Raw genomic sequence first — 17,092 nt, 5'->3', positions numbered from 1 at the left:
GATACGGTATGAACAGAACATTATCTTGATGTTCAAGTATTTTGGTCAGTACTACTTGTGGTTATAATAAAACCCAGCTGCAGTATTGATTCTAATCAGGGCATAGAACATCAGACATATTCTGAATTCAAACAATTAAAACACAGTTTCATTGTTTTTATCTAACAGTTTGGCAACTCTGGAGGAAAATACTACAGCAATTGGGGAAAAAATTGGAGATGTGTTTTGCAAGTTGATGTGTGTTCAAAGTGACACAAGTTTAGGCTGTGCCCTCAGTTGAACCTCACCTAATTCCAGGCTTCAGTGGAGTTTGGACAGCATCGGGTTATCTCACCACTGCCTCTGATGTGTTTGTGTTTGACAGCCAAAATGCTTGCTGAAGCTCACAGATTTATGCACCACTTGTAGGTGTGTTTATCAACCACTGATCTTACTTCTGTATTTTTTCTGGTTCAAAAGCAGTACTTTACGGAAAAAGCAAAATATGTGCAAACCCAACAATTTACACCAAGAAAAAACAAAATAGAACCCAAACTAGCTTGCAGTCAACTTCTTTGTGTATCAAGTGATCCTCTCAGCAGTATGCTTTTAGGACAGCCTCCAGTAGGACACTGTTTTGGACCTTACGCCTTCCTCCTCCTTTTCATTGTTTTTTCCCCCTAATCTCAATACAAAAAACCAAACCTGCATCTCTATTACCAAGTCTGAAAATTGATTCTAGTTATTTAGAAAAGTAACACAGGCACAAAGACCCAGATGTTTTAGAGTGAAACCCTCAACATCAATGTTCATTGCTTATATTAGCAAGGAGAACCTGTAGCTCTTCATAACCACACTGGAGTTTGACGTAATTCAGTTTAAGAATCTTCCTTCCCAATCTTCTTCACCCCAAAATTTATCTTTCCTTGATTATAAGGCATCTCTGCTTTAGGAAGAGTCTTAATGTAATCTGCAGTTAGAATTAAAAGCCTCAGAAAGTAGTTCTTGCATGCTTTATGCCAGGTATAAGCTTAGAGCTAAGTCTTCTGGAATACACACTAATTTAATAAGCTTCTGGGAACTCCGTGTGTATTTTTAAGCCATTGAGTCCCTACAGATGTAAGAACGGATGACAAGAACCATCATTCAGCACTTCAGGGAAAAGAGGAACTACTGTGGCTCCTGTTTGGTCACTTACAGATTGCAACTGATGTACATTCATTTATTAAATTACAGAAAGTCAGATGTACTGTATCTAAAATAAAGTATTTTAGACCAGGAAATACAACAGAAGTGGACAAAGATAGTTTCTGTTCCCAAAAGTACTTCTTTAAACCAAATTATTTGCAACCAGTTTATCCCAATTTGTCATACTGGACTTCATACAAAACTTCTAAGAACTAAAGCCATGCTGCTTTAAGTTTCTGTTTAAAATGTGACTTCAACCAAGGCAAAAAAAAGCCCTCAACTAAAACAAAAGGACCTCCTTAATCTATTAAAATAGCCACTAGTAACAAATCTGGAGTGCACCCCCCCAATAAACTTAAGCTTTTATTAGCAGCAAGATAATCCATTTAAGACAGGCAAACTGAAAAGCCATTTGAGGACAGCATCTGGCCTTTTTTTCAGTTCATCAATTCTAAGAAACAAACAGTGTAGATTAGTAACCCTCACACACACCAGTTCTGAACTATGCCCACCAAAGGTCTGCAAGCAAATTTAAGGCATACAGCCAAAACCTGTAATCCCAACTTCATCCTGGACAGTTCCTGTTGATGGAACAGTATCTTTTCCACCATCTCTGCTAAAGTGGCCATGGAAGAAATTCTTCCAAACATATACAGTTAAGAAATTCATGCCTGCAGAGTCTCTGAGCAAACATGGACTATAGCGTCAGCTCATACACCTGCATTTTAGTGTAGGATTTCTGTTGAAGTTGTTAACTGCTGGGCATAAGGACCAGTAATTGCTCAGAGAGTGTTCTGCAGTATCTGTATGCACACGCATCCCCAAGAGACACGTAAGACATTAGGTTATCTACCACTTGAGGGATCATCTAATTCAGGTTATTCTATATTTACTACAAGGTGACAATGCAGTCCTGCAGTTTCTTCCTGTTACTCCTAGTCGAATAAACCAGCATCCATTGCCTCTGTCAACTGATCACCTAAAGAAAACATCTTCCAGGAGCTTTATTTTAGAAGGCCATGAGGCAGACTGAATAGTCTATGTAATGAATGCAGTCAAACTCCACAAACAGCCTAGGGAGCCAGAAGAAAAAGTAATAGCACAAACCATTATTGCACTGTCTTTGGCTTATGCTAAGCCAACCAGATTATCTTTAATGGGTTCAAAACTACTGAAAATACCAAATGATTTTGGAAATGGTTCAATGCTACTTATTCTCAGGAAACTCTTGCAATGTAAAGAGGCAAATACATTTCCCCATTTCCAATCTACCAGTTCCTGCAACGAAGACTTATTTCTGTGTCGAACCCACATATAGCTACTTCAAACCAACAAAGCTGTTATAATGTTAACTACTATTATGTTGTAATAGAAGAACTGTACAAAGTTGTTCAGAATTAGGTATCAGCATAGGGAAGAAACCTATCACCTGGTTATTTATGCCACTCGGTTGAAAGATATTTGCCTGGACACACAAATGTCATTGGCACTTTGCCTAGAATTCCATACCCAGATATGTATCCCAGTATGAAGTGCTCTGTCACTTCCCTACATGGTCATCTTTTTGCAAACACCATGTCAAAGGCCATCGCAATACTCTTGCACTTGAGGCAGAGGCATGCACACAGTCTCTCTCACCTCCAGGTCTTGACACTAACGCTGGTACATAGTGTCTTGCTCTTCTCTACTTGCTTGGTGGCTTTTCTGAGCTTGATTACAATTAAAATTTCATCATTGTCTAGCTACAAGTTAGAATTTGATGTTTCACTATCAGATTTCACACTATACTGAAGCACTTCTGTATTAAACATCCACATGACTGACACTTAGTTACCTTCACTTCAAGCTGCAGCTGATCATATTTGTCGATGGAAGAAAAATATGCTGAGTGCTTAAGACAAATTGTTGTGTCATCACCCCCAAGCTAAAATATTTTAACCAGCATGAGCTTCTATAGCCAATCCACAAGCTAGATCACCTACCTTAAAGGACAGTCTACCTCTTCCAAAATAGAAAGAACCAAGCAGAAAACTTTCTGTGCTCTAGACACCTGGCAGAGCAGCAAAATCCAGCATTTTTCCTTAGTGAGGTACCCCAAACCAGCCCAAAATACATAGTCATCACTTTCCAATTCTACCAATACTGCTTGAAAGTACCAAAAAACACAACCCCAATGTATTCCCAGGATATAAACTGCTTCCAAAACTACCATTCTATTGCTGACATTTAAAAAACAGGATAAAGACTTGGACTAGACATTTACTGCAGAATCTGTAATTTATACAGTTCTGTTTGCCTCAAAAGGACACAGAAAACGTCAGCTGCTGAAACCAAATCTCATTGCAGAACTTACGGATTCGATTGTAAGGCGCAGCAATAGTGAGTCAAAACAGCTGAGTAAGTGACAAGGTATCACAATTCACCCTTTATTTCAGCTATCAGCACTTTGTATTTGTACTTGTTCCTCACCAACAGATGCTAAGAGGAAACTAGCTTCAGCCTTCATGAGATTCACACTCTGAACTACCACAGCCAGGGCTGCTGCAGCTGAATCATCCTATGCACAAAACTGAGGCTCCAGACAGGGCCCAGTGAATGTTAAAGTTTCTCAAGAAATGAAAGCTGGGCAGAGAGCCAACACCAACTTCATTTTGAGTGCATACTCTCTCTGCCCGCTAATTAAAATAGGAGGATAGTCAAGTTTAAGGGTATATATTTATCTCCTCTTGAGACAGCTACCACCTCTAAAAGCAAAGTGACACTAGTGCAAAGAAAGCTTGATGTACACCCTAAATTGTTCCCAAAGGAACAATCGCTCGCTTAACAGTTGATGACCTACAAAACATGAGTAGGCAATCAGTCCTGACACTCGACAAGAATCACCTAGTTTTATCTGGGATGGAATAGGAAACATTAGTCACTGACAGGTTCAGTTTAGAGAGTGATTGGTGTGGCTTTATCACCAAAATGAAGGAGTTTTAGCTAGAAGTATATAATACTTCTTCTATTTTTACACTTCTTCCAAATAAAGATATACCTTTTAGGGCAAATCTAAGTTATTAGAAAGCTGGATGCAATAGTCCAGTCAAAAGACTGGTACTTCAAATGCTTACACTGGCGAAACAGAAAGCTCTACTTTGTATAGTTCTCTCTCTATTTGGGGTCTCCTACACAGCAATAGGCAAAAGAAGCAATAAAGAATTATGAAAGATGAGAAAACAATGATGTCACATGCTAGTCATACCAGCCGAGAAGACAGAGGAAGACATTTGTAAGAGAATTTGAAAGGCACTGCTACTACAAGCGCCAAGAGTTGGAAAAAAACCTTATCTTTCCTTAAAGAGCAGAGCGTGACTAAAACCAAAGTAAGTATCTCTGCATTCCAGAACCTAAGGAAACTGAACGTATTTAAGAGCAAGGAAAAGAGTATTTTTGATAGAAAAGAGGCAAGTTAAGACACTCTGAAACTAGACTTTAGAAAATAGCCCTGACAAGCGTTAAACCTGTGCTCCAATTAAGATGCTTTGCTTTCAGACCTACCAATTAAACTAAGTGGCAATTTGAAAAACAATCCCCTCAGTGCAAATGCACATTTAAAGTAATTACAGATGAAGAGAAGCAAGATTGTTCTTAAGTGAAAGCACATACTTCTGTGTCTTTGAAAACTCCCCCCCAGGGCCTCAAATCGTTAAGATAAGCCCCCACACCACTTTTACACTACTGTGCTAATACATGCATGCAGTACAGAAATGAGTCTTACCTGCCACTTCTACAATATCACCTGGGACAATGTCTCTTGCTTTAATCCTCTGTACACTTTTTCGGTCTTGTCGATACACTTTGCCCATTTCTGGTTCATATTCTTTAAGAGCTTCAATGGCATTTTCAGCATTTCTTTCCTAAAAGACAGCAAAAATGTGTAATTTTAAAAGCCCTCAAAGAAAAATACATGTGTCAGATCTGATTTTTCAAATGTATTATTATATAAATACTGGTGACTCAGCTCAGTTACATTTATTAATACAGAAAATTATGTGACCTCTCCCCTTATGAGGTTGCTGAATGGAAATTATTACAACACAATTCAGATATTAGAGGGCATTTACAATCTATGAGTTGTTTGTTCAAACCCTGCAGCATTTCCCATCAAGAATATCTGCTGTGTCTTGTTACAGTGAGACCACACAAAGAGTTCTATGTAACATATGGCTGCTTTTTGACATTAAAAAAGCACTACGCAGAAATAAGGCTCATGGATATAGTCTTGCCTTAGGTGCATCTTACCAGCTGGAGCAGCTTAGACTCAGACTGGAGTGGACTAACACTACTGAATTTCACTTACTGATGGACATCAAGGGTTGCACTTGAAAGGAGGTTGCAGCAAGGTGGGTGCTGGTCTCTTATCCCAGGTAACAAGTGATAGGACAAGAGGCAACAGCCTTAAAGTTGCACCAGGGCAAGTTTAAATTGGACATTAGGAAAAATTTCTTCACCAAAAGGATTGTCAAGCATTGGAACAGGCTGCACAGGGAAGTGGCTGAGTCACCACATCCCTGGAGGTGTTGAAAAGACATGCAGATGTGGCACTTAGGGACACAGTTTAGTGGCGGACCTGGCAGTGCTAGGCTAGTGGTTGGACTCAATGATCTTAAAGTTCTTTCCCAACCTGAACAATGCTGTGATTCAGCTGGGACAGCCAGCTCAGTGTGTTAGGCTACATCTCTTTGTTCAGTTTGTTGCTTGATGTTATGGTAGTTAAGACTATCTTGCTGATCACTGAAGTACTAGCAGATGGCACTTGGAAAAGTGCATGTGAGAGGAAAGGTTGAGGAGGGCAGATCTAAGGCAATGACTCAGTTGTTCACATCCAGTACCTGTAGAAACAGATACATTTATGGGTGGAGACTGTGCACTGTGACTTATTTTCCATGCCCATTAAGACAAGGGAATGAGTCATTTAAGCTGTACAGCAATTGTTTCACAATTCAGTCCACTGCATGTAGATATATATGTGTGTGTGTATATATATATGTATTCTTTGCACACTATCATATCTGAAAAAAAATAAGGTTGGTTATTTCTTACAATGTATACAACCACAAAAGAAAATCCTCAAGCTATATAGCTTTACCTTACATTTCCTATTTAAAATAACTACACGCAGAATTGTAACTCAAAGTTTCAAGTTAAAGATTAATTCTTGCACAATTGCTTTATGAAGATTTGAATAGAAAATGACACTTAAGGGGCAATGCTGTCATCCCCTGGTCGACATTACCTCTTCCCTCCACACCAGCTCTAGCAGTTGCACAGCAAGCTGCTAATAATGGAGTTTTTCCAGGGTTAGTCTTCAGCCAGCTTACTTGGGCTAGCACAGAGCAGAGCACAGGAATGTGCAGCAATGCCACTCACTGCTACTTCTGGTGGCTTCCAGTGTGTAGGTTCCTAACATGTTTTAACCTGTTAACAGGCCTCCTCTTAATTTCTGTTGTTATTTTTGACAGGTTCACTTTTTAAGCATGAAACCTAATGTGCTAAGATAGCAAGTAACTGTCACATCGACACCAGCCAACCAACCACCAAAACCAACCTTACAAAGAACTCAAATTACTGTAAAAATCCTACAAAAACCTTCATCTGGAGAAAAACAATTCTAATAAAACACACCCTGCCTGAAGTGATCAAAATAGTAACCTGAAGTTCTGTGAACAATTTCGTTCTGGCATCTCAAGAAGTGTTAGAATGTGTTACTGGTATTACTGCCCATATGATTTATAAAAAGCCATCTGATTGATATCACAGCTGATAATGAAGGAGAAATTTCATGGTATGTAGACGTTTTCAGAAGAAGCTTCTGCCTTTTGACACACATGCAGTCTTTAGATGTACACTTAGTAGGTGCAATAGTAACTGAACAGGAAGAATTAATATTGTATTAATAAATGTACTAAAACATAGCGTGTGTCTCAAGAGGAAACAGAAGAACCTAGATTACAAGTGTTCCATCCTCTGCTCCTTAGTTGGGACAACTCCCCTTTGTTGCAAACTGATCCAATTGATTGGTTTTCAGCTTTGCAAGATTTATTTCCATCGTTCTGGGCTACCCCATCCATGTGTTCAGCAGTGTGGGACCAAACACACTGATGGGCGCTCTGCCTTTTTGGCAATACTTTTGAAGTTTTCATTTTACCTTTAAGTCAACACTTTCTGTGCACAAGTTTTATGCAGGAATGTAAAGTTAGCAACACGGATTACTTGCATTGTATGAAGCACCTGACACTACACTGTATAGTCCTTCCTTTTAAACCAAGAAAACACCAAACACCTGTGATTTGACATTGTAAAAATAGCTGCATACCTGCCACACTCCCACAATTGCATTAGCTACTAAGATGAGTAAGATTACAAAAGGCTCTACAAAGGCTGTGATTGTTTCTTCACCTTCTTCAAACCAGGCCAGGACCTGGAAGAGAAACACAGTGATTTAAATTACTAAACAATTTACACAGACACCTTGCAAACCTGAGACCCGGTAAGTTTCAGTTGAGTAATTCTGGAAACCCCTCAATCTTCCAAGGTGTAGTTCTGTACTTCATGAATGAGCTGGCAATATGCAGTGGAAAAGGAGAAAGAGAATCTTTACTATAGTATAGAGTTTATTTCCAAGGCTGCTCTTTTAGAGGAGCAAGCTATTTATCAGGGTAATGTATAACTACTTTTGCTTCACAAATGAAAGCAGAAGCCGTGACAATAGCTACAGGATACAGACAGATTAGTTTGACTACTCAGAACACTAAAACTTTGGAGAATCTGAATTTTAACTAAGTTAATTCTTCTTCACTAATAACTCAGACACACAAAGGGAAACAGCTTTATAAGTGGAGTAGATATGAAAAATAAGCATCTAGTTAAACATAAGTAGTGTCTTATTGAAGCATCTAAGTGAATTGTATAGTTACATCTGAAGTTGAACTGTGAGCTGAGTAGGTGGTATAACTCAAAACTGGATTTTAAAGATTTCAAAAAGTAAATCAACTTGAGGTCTTGCTTGAAAGGCACCACAGGTTTTATTTTACTTCATTTGCTTTAGAATGACACTCTAGTTTTAGCCTCCTGCCATTCACTTGACTTGAATGGGAATGTGTCAGGGCCTCTGCAGTGTTCTGTCGTTATTGAAAGTCAAACTAATATGACCAGAGAGGAAGAGCTTTTTCGTCAACATATTGAGCAACAGGAAGCCTGGAAAGTGACAGTAAATAGGAACAACGTGTTGAGATAATTAGGGCTGGTAGTCAGGCAACAGCACTCTGAATCACTAGAAGACTGCAGCGAACAAACCGTTACTAAAGCGAGCGCCATAATTCCACCAACATGCTGCTCAGAGCTATTGCTCAATTGTGAAACACTCCAGGATGTTAAAAAGAAGGAGCAGCAGCATGAAAGCCTCAAGCAGAAAACAGACTGTCAAGCGAAGGCAACGCAACAACAGATTTTTATTACGAAAAGGATAAACTTGTAAGATCCAGGTTATGATTAATAAGACCGAAACTTTCCAACTGGCAACACAACGTTTTAAGGGTCTGTGTAATCCCTCTGGAGAAGGGATTTAGCTTGTATCTCTTACACTCTCTATATCCTCAGTATTTCTGCCCTCCTCCCACACCACTCATCTCCAACCCCCAGTAACAACTTTAGCCATTTGACCTGCTAGAGCAGTCATACAGTCTACACTGTAGTCTTCACTGCACACATTACCCCTTATTTCATGGACAGCTTTTATTCTGCACCAGCACTGCTGCCTCCCATGTAGCTACACAAAAGGCTAATGGTACATTTCCAGTTTTCTTAGCATATAACAAGGTCACACACTGCCATCAGAAAAGCTGCTCAGTATCTGTTTCTCCGCTCCCTTTCTTTATTGGAATTCTGCAGAGCCCATTTTGCTTCCAACAAAGCAAGTAAATTCAATCATTTTGTGATGTTTGTAACAGGGTAGGCACCTACAAGGTTAACTGCAATAAAACATATGCTTTACACAATGCTAAACCATAATCCTTTCAGATTGAAGACCACGTGTCTTGTAAAATAACACTGAGAAAACCTGCAACTTCAAGAGGTAAGGAAAGTAGGTACAAGGACAGCAAGATCCAAGTATGTCAAGGAGAACCAAAATTAAGTTTTCAAGGGATCTCTTCTTTCAATAAGCCGTTATTTCAAAAAGAGCACAGGAGCTCAGCTTAGAGACCCTGACAGTACAGATCTGATGGGTTAGGTCTTTGTGGTTTGGGGTTTTTTGGCAATATTATCCAGCTGTGACCAGATTAAAATGAAGTATCTAATTAATCCTGGAAGGCAGCAACACACATTTCTCCCCTAAAAGGTTTCCACACAATTACTAACAGTGGAATGACCCAAGCTCTAGTTCTAGAATGTTTTAGTAAATATAGGCATAGAAATAACAGAATACATTGCAAGTTCTTGGGTTTGTCATAGCAGATTACAGCTATATTAACACTCCATGGAGGATACTAGTGATATACAACATGTACCACTGTAACACATGAGGTTTATTATTTTATAGTAGCCTGAAGTAAAAATAAAACCACAGTAAAACCCAAAGAGAAAGTAGATCAAGGAATACAAGTATTTAACTAGGCGTTTTTACTAACAACAGATCATATGCTGAAGCCTGGTAGAGACCAGACAATTCTTGTCAAAGGCATTGAGTCCTTGTCAAAGTTTCCACCAGTATACTTCTAAGACCCTGGAGAGGTTTACAGTGAGAGATCTTTTATCTGACTGCTACTCAGAAGGGCCCCACCATATTTCTGCCCTTATCACTTTAAGACTCACATGCAGAACAGCTTAATTTCCAGGTCATTGATCTCCAATGCACTGTTCAGACAGTATGGTCAATAAGTAAAGTTAGCACGCATTTAAGAAGCTTAAAAGAGTGGCTGGTGGGGAAAGAGTAAGCTAATTGCTCAAGAGAAATGCAAGTCTGAAAATATAAAGGGAAACTAATAGCAAGACATAAAAGTCCCATACCAACAGCCAACGTAAGCAGCAGCTTAAAGAACAACTTTCATTCAGCATATTTGCTTTAGGGTTGCTAGAGCTATGGCTTGCAGAAGTCTATTTAAATCAAAGCCTAATGGGGTGGACCTGCAAGATACTATAAAATACACTATTTCAGGCAAATAGCACTTAAGTTTTCATGGTTCTTTGTAAAAAGGGGGCAGAGGTACAATGTAGACGACAACCAGCAATGAGACGGCTACTGACGCAAACAGCTAGAACAGGAGTGTCCTTACAGCTTTCTGCACTTCTCTAAGTTAATTATCTCTGTATTGTCAGATAAGTTATGGAGGCAAGTTGCCTCAGATGACTACTTATCATTAAGTAACAAACAGAATTAAAGAATGGAAGTTTCGAGATAGAACTGGGTTGCCCTGCAGGCTGTACCCGCTTACCGCTAACAGAGGAAAAGCAAACAGTTTGTTGTCGGCAACGTAACAAGGATATTTGTTTGGTTTTCCTTTTGACAATGGAAACTTAGAAGCAGGCTGGGCAAGATCGATCTCATCCTAACAGAAAAGAGCCCTGGACTAATTAAAGAAGGCCATGTAAAACTATGGACTGCTTTTAAGAGCTTGCTTCTCACAGGATACTGTGAATTGAGATTTAGTGTATTTTGGAGAGAGTAAAAGCTGCTACTCAGAAACCTCTCTTTCAGTGTTTTCGCCTTTCAATACGAATTAGCTTAAAATTAAGCAGTTGCAAACTATTTCAGAGGTCCTGATACTTGTTCCATGACAAGTTATACTGAACACCAGGAAATACAACAGAAAAACCTCCCAATTTTAGGTCAATCATTCAGTAGATTTTTATTTGCTACTCAAGGACAGGTGGGAAAAAAAAGGAAACTACCAAAAAACCAATCCAAGAGAGTTTGACCACACATGTAAGTACAAGAATTTTACCAGGTTAGCAGATTATAGCACCCATCAGATAATTGCTACTCTGTATTTCTGAAAATAAACATGTTCCTGTGTAACAATAAGGAAATGAAAAAGATACACAGCACTCACAGTTTGATTTCTACAAAGTAAAATGGAATCACAATCACTTCTCAGAGTTTTAACCACCCCTCCGCATCAGCTCGTATATTGGCTGCTATTGAGTAATCTGAGTTTAGCTGAAAGTATGTCAGTGTAATGTTCTACAGCAATCCTTATCTTGCGCCACATACTCACTGCTACTGACCTTAACAGGCAGGTTTTGAGGTGATTTCAGGGCAAAGCCCGCCCATTTTTGCTGGCACATCTTACTTCCTCTAAGAGTAGCTTTGCTCACCTTTTAACACAGATCAGGTTATACTCATGCTAATTTACAGGCTATAATCATCTCTGGACTAAATCACAATATATTGATTTAATCTAAACATGGATATCCACTACTAGAAAACATTCCTAGAACAACCACAATGCTCTTAGGATGCTGTATTAATACTTCAGGTTTGGGTAAAGCTTATAGTCTATGCTGCACCTTGTAGAAGAAAATTCACTCTATGTGAAGCCCAAAGATGAGATTGCGTGGTTAAGCATACATCACTCTATAAAGCATGTATACTTTCCCAAAGAAAAGCTCTACATCAGATGCACAATTAACATCTTGCAACTTGTCATTTACACAGCAAAGAAAGCTGTTCTTTTGTGTAAATAGTGTAGATCTGAGTACACGCTACACAAGCAGCAAGAATTAAAAGCCACAGTTCATGGAAAATTAAACATCCTCTTACTTGCACGTATAGAGTCAGGCTGTGAAGGCCCTTGAACTGCTGAGTTACACTCTACAGGTTTACTTCTGTGTAGGCTTCATAGAACACTGAGACAAAGTCCAAGCCTATACATACATCTATTTACTCACCATAAGAATTTATTTATATTGTTTCTCTTCAAAAGCCATATTTAAGGCTTTTACTAACTAGACACATCTGTAACAGCAGTTCCCACTTGGAACATAGGACACAGTATCTACAGCCAACAAACACGCAGCATATGACCCCTCCAATCAGCCAGGGTGACACAGATTCAGCTGTTAGTCTGATTTATTTTACTGACACATACCTGACAGGGGGTGTGGGAGTAGAGGACACAAAAGGCACTTCAAACAAAGAAGTTTATGTTGTATGTAAGAGGGGATGTTTCTGCACAAAAATCTAATGCAGATCTGTTAAAAATGGCCATTTCTGTGCAGTTACTCACAATAGTAAAAATCTAGCCTCATTTATGATCATAACAGTCACAAGAAAAGCTTCCACAACGCAAAACAACGGTGATCTATATACCTCAAGATCCTCTTTCTCATACAGACAATAGATGATCACCTTCTGAGCAAGGAAAAAGCCAGAAATAAACGAAGTTTTTTAAAGTACTAAAATGATACCTTTTTCTTTTTTTTTTTACATTTCATCAGAAGAAAATCTTCACTACTTGTTAGTAGCTCTGAAATAGGAGACAGAAAAGGCAGAGCAGTAGCCCAAGGTCATATACCATGCCAGTTGCACAGAACCCAGATCTATCCCACACTCCACTAAAATACAGCCTCCTCTTAATTAGATAGGAAAATTAAGCATACTGAAAAAAGAAACTGAATCCAGATACTAATCAAGTTCTCAAAGAGGGCTTGGCAGTGTACGTTCTATGACCTCTGTCAGTCTGGTATTGTACTTACTCAGATTCAACAACGAAAGCTTAAAGTTTGGTGAATTTGATTTTCCACTTACTTGGCTGTAATAAAACCAAATAATGTACCCTGGCACAAAAGGCTAACAAACTTCTGCACTGTCATTTATCTCATGAGATGAAAATCACACCTCTTCAGGTACAGAAATACATCCCCTTCGTACCCTCTGCGAGGGGCAAATGGGAAAGAAGAGGAAAAAAAAGGCTTTTGAATGACCCGTTTATTCAATTTTCTATAGCCAGCCTGATCTACTCCCCAGGAAACAGAAGAGTGAGTAAAGCACATCTGTCTCCATGGTCAAGACCAACGCCACCAGTCATTGTTCAACTGGTGATGGTACGTGCATACCAAAACCCAAAGCACTCTGAGAAGTGTCAGTGTGGGGATAGCTGAAGCCTCTCTTGGTGGAAGAAGAGCAACACAGTATGTGCTGCAGCAGCCACAACAGAGCAACCCTCCCCCATCAAACAGAACAGCTCCAGAGTACATCCTCCTCTGACCACCCTAATTAGTTTGCCCTTAGCTAAAGGGTCACCACAATTTCCACTCCCCCTCAAAGGTGCTGCATTTATTTTTTCTAAAGTAGTTAATTAGAACTCCAGGGCAAAGTCTACCATAAGCTTGTACTCCTACCTAAACAATTTAATACCCTGCACACTTCTGTTTCTGTTGTCCAGCTCCCCAAGACATACAGCCTTCATCTTCCTTCTACACTTAGCCTTTATCTTCCTTCCCAGTTTTTCAGCAAACACATACCCTTTACATATTAGGTAAAAAGACTGCACAAACATGCTTTTAAAATTAAGAAAAGTTAAAATTGTTCTTGTTCTTTCAATCCTGTATGTAAAGCAAGATGTCCATTTAAATGACTAGACTATTCAAAGGTCAGTTACCAAATTTGGTCAACAATGGTGCCATCACAGCCGTCATCATTCTTGTCACTGTCAAAAGCAACAACTGTCACCTTGCTATTATCAGGAAGGGAAGGCAACTGGAATATTCGCCATGTAAATTCTATTTACAGTCTGCATTGCATCCAAAAATGTCTTCCAATGATTATACATTGAGCTTGATAACGATTAACTCAAAGGCAAGAAGAATGTCCAGTTAAACACTTACTCAAGGTTAGTTTTCAAAGCCAACAAAAGCATTGGGAAATCCCACCTCAAACAAGCAAACTGGATTGAATGAGAAGCACATTTTAAAATACCTGTCAAGTGTGGTTACATACTTATGACTCATGCGATGAAAGATCCCCCAAAATTTTGGTTTCTAGCATATGGAAACCTCTGCACAAGGCAACTAATTTAAGAGATAGCAATTTACTTTGTATCTTACGCTTCTACCTTTTGAGAAAGAGTAACTTGAGTACATACAACTCCTATACATTGTCATTCTGTGACACAGAAGCCCATGAAATAAAAAAATCATACTTACAAAAGATATGCAAGCTGCCAGCAACAGAATTCTAACTAGTAAGTCTTCAAACTGTTCGATCACAAGCTCGAGTAAGGTTTTTCCTGCAATATGTAACAAAGCCATTTAGTTATGTACATTTAAAAAATGATGAATTATCAACAAGAATTAGCAGATTTCATGAACACACTTACCTTCCTCTGCCGGTAACTCTGTCAGGGGAAGATTTTTCCAGGAAGCATGTCAAAGAAAAGAGATCATTGGAGAAACACATTAGAGAGCATTGCAAGGCATCCATCGTTCCCGGTTTGCACACTCAACTGGGTTGGATTTGACAGACATACTGGAAGCCCCATTAAGGTGGCTCTTTTCATTAAAGCATCTGAATAGGCCTGATGGTTTTGCATTTTAACACACACAGAGGTTAGCCGGAATGTGCCAAGGGTTACAATTCAGCCAAGTCATCACTCCAGCCAGCTGTGGGACTTCTGCTGTTGCTGCACACAAAGGGTCAAAGGCTCAAAATGCTTTTCAAACGCTTTCTGACAAAGGTTTTCCTCCACATTCACTTAAAAAAACCCCAAACGACAAAATTTGATTCAATGTATTTCAAATTATTTCCTCCATTTTAAGGGTATTTTCTTATTTCTGCTCTCCCTTCCATTTCCTTGCAACTAGATTTAGTAATTCCAAGAGGCAAAAAAGCAGTGTTAAAGCTAAAAAAAAAAACCCCACCGTATAATTTTCTCATAGCTTTTCAGTTTTATACAACGGCACGGGAGTTCGAAAGGGACTGGGAAGGCCAAGCAGTAAGGATTAAAAAAAGAAACATCTTATCGGCTGACTTCTGTGCCCCGACTAGAGAGAAGAATGTAAAATAAGGGACGGAAAGGCACTGAAAAGCGGGGGAAAATGAAGGTCAAGACGGACAAAAACCACATTAAAATAATAAATAAACAACCCACAGGGCTTCATTTCAGACTGGAAGAAGATTTCCCACCGTTAAGGTGAAAGGAAACGGAGGTGACATCCTCCTTCCCAAAGCAGCCCTGTGAGCTCGGGGTATGAAAGAAACCCACGAGGTGGAGTTCAAGTCAGCCATCTTCTCTCCCTCGCTCCTATTCCGGGTCCTGTAAGAGATGCCGGCTTCGCAAATACACACACGCTTAGGCCTCGAAACAGGGCCCCGCCAAGGATGAGCTTAAAAGAGGAAAGGGGCGGAAAAGGGAGCGGAGAGAAGGGGGGGAAGACAACGAGTGCCAGCGACAGCATCCCCGCGGCGGGGGCAAGCGGCGGCGGCGCGGGCCGGTTCACCTACCATTGGAGCCCCATTTCTCCTTCAGCTTCTTGACTTGTTCCAGGCTGAGCCCAGTGCTTTCGTTGACGCCGAAATAAGCCAAAACTTCCTCCACAGTCTTTGTGTGCGCGTTCTCCATGGCTGGGGCAGGGAGCAGCAAATGGTGCCTCGCCTCTTCCTCCTCAGCGGGCGCGGCGGCGAGCCCCCTCCTCAGCCCCTCGCTCTCTGCTCCAACACCCCCGTGCTATCACCATAGACCCCCTCCCGCGACTGAGAGGAGCCCCCGAGCCCAACTCAGCGCCTCACTATTCCTGAGGCCAAAAAAAGAGGTGAAAAAATACTTAAAAAAGCAGAAAAGAAAAAAAAGAAGGGAGGGGGGAAAAGGAGCCAGAAAAAAAAAAAAAAGCCCCCGCCCCCCTCCCACCCCACACACCCTCCGAGGGAACCGAGCGGCCTCTCCCGTGGGGATGAGCGGGGCTTCAGGCACCCTCCGGCCCCGGGCGGGCAGCTGATGAGATCGCGGGCCCCCGGAGCCGCTGTCGCCTCAGGGGCGCGGGCGTGCGGCGGGTGCCTGCGCGGGGATGGGCCGCGTCCAGGTGGCCGAGCGGCCTCTCCGTTCGCCTCCCCCGGGCTCCGAGCCGCCCCCGCGGAGGGCGATAACGGCCCGCCTCACCGCGCTCGCCTCCGGAGGCGGGGTGGGAAGAAAAAGGCGTAGGTACCCCGCTGCCCGCCTCTCGCCTCCACCGGGAAGGGTCGGAATCGCCCCCTCCCCTCAAGCAGCCCGATCCTCCCCCTCAGACGGCCCAGGCCGCTGTCGCCGTCACAGGCTCGGGCTACGCTCAGCCCCCCTCCTTGTCCGGCCCCGCCGCTGGCTCCCGCTCGCTCCGGTCGCGCACCGGCGGCGGCTGCTCTAATGTAACTCAGAGGAGCTGGGCCGCCCGGGCCCCTCTCGCCGCCGCGGCATGTGGACGCCGCTCATTGGCGGGGCGAGCGGCGCGGGGCGGGGAGAAGGCGCGGCCCCTCCCCGCGGCGCTGAGGCGGTGGCAGCGGCTCCTGGCGCGGCCCTGCGCAGCGCGGCCGCCCGCCCGCCCTCGGCTCGGAGGAGGAGGGAGGCGGAGGCGGGTGCTGCAGACCTCATGCGGCGGCAGCGGAAGCGCTTTCGCTCCGCAGTGGGAGAGGCCCACAGGTGGGGTGGCCCTTTTCCCGCCCCTCTGCCCCGGCGTGAACCGCCGCGGCCGCCCTCTGTCCCGGCCTCAACCCGCGCCGCGGAGGGGGAGCTGAGGGGAGCTGCCCGGCCTCCGCCGCCCGCGATGCGCGCTGTCGCGATAGGCGAATCGGCGCAGGGGTTTGGCACGGAGCGTGTCGTGACAGGAACGTCAGCCTTACTGAGGGGACTGCCCTCATTTCTGTCGTGACAGGAGCCTCATCCAGCCAAAGGGTGAGTGTGGGGCTGCCCCCACCTCT

At 42.1% G+C, this 17,092-nt stretch overlaps 1 protein-coding gene across 3 annotated transcripts in view; it reads right to left on the bottom strand.

The window, feature by feature from the left end:
* Positions 1-16,573, bottom strand: part of ATP2A2 (ATPase sarcoplasmic/endoplasmic reticulum Ca2+ transporting 2) — a 45,824-nt gene extending 29,251 nt beyond the window's left edge. For 2 of the 3 annotated variants that reach the window (XM_030500899.2, XM_030500898.1), the window contains exons 1-5: positions 15,650-16,573; positions 14,526-14,543; positions 14,353-14,435; positions 7,526-7,630; positions 4,928-5,066 (exon numbers count right to left, since the gene is read on the bottom strand). In XM_030500899.2, coding sequence (XP_030356759.1) covers positions 4,928-5,066; positions 7,526-7,630; positions 14,353-14,435; positions 14,526-14,543; positions 15,650-15,767 — 463 coding nt within the window. In that variant the 5' untranslated portion in view covers positions 15,768-16,573. The remainder of the gene's footprint in view (positions 1-4,927; positions 5,067-7,525; positions 7,631-14,352; positions 14,436-14,525; positions 14,544-15,649) is intronic. The other variant, XR_003993670.2, reaches the window with a different exon arrangement.
* Between the last annotated feature and the right edge of the window lie 519 nt (positions 16,574-17,092).

The sequence above is a fragment of the Strigops habroptila genome, chromosome 11 (assembly GCF_004027225.2).
Source record: "Strigops habroptila isolate Jane chromosome 11, bStrHab1.2.pri, whole genome shotgun sequence".
NCBI classification, from domain to species: Eukaryota; Metazoa; Chordata; class Aves; order Psittaciformes; family Psittacidae; genus Strigops; species Strigops habroptila.
This window is presented reverse-complemented; position numbering and strand designations above follow the sequence as displayed.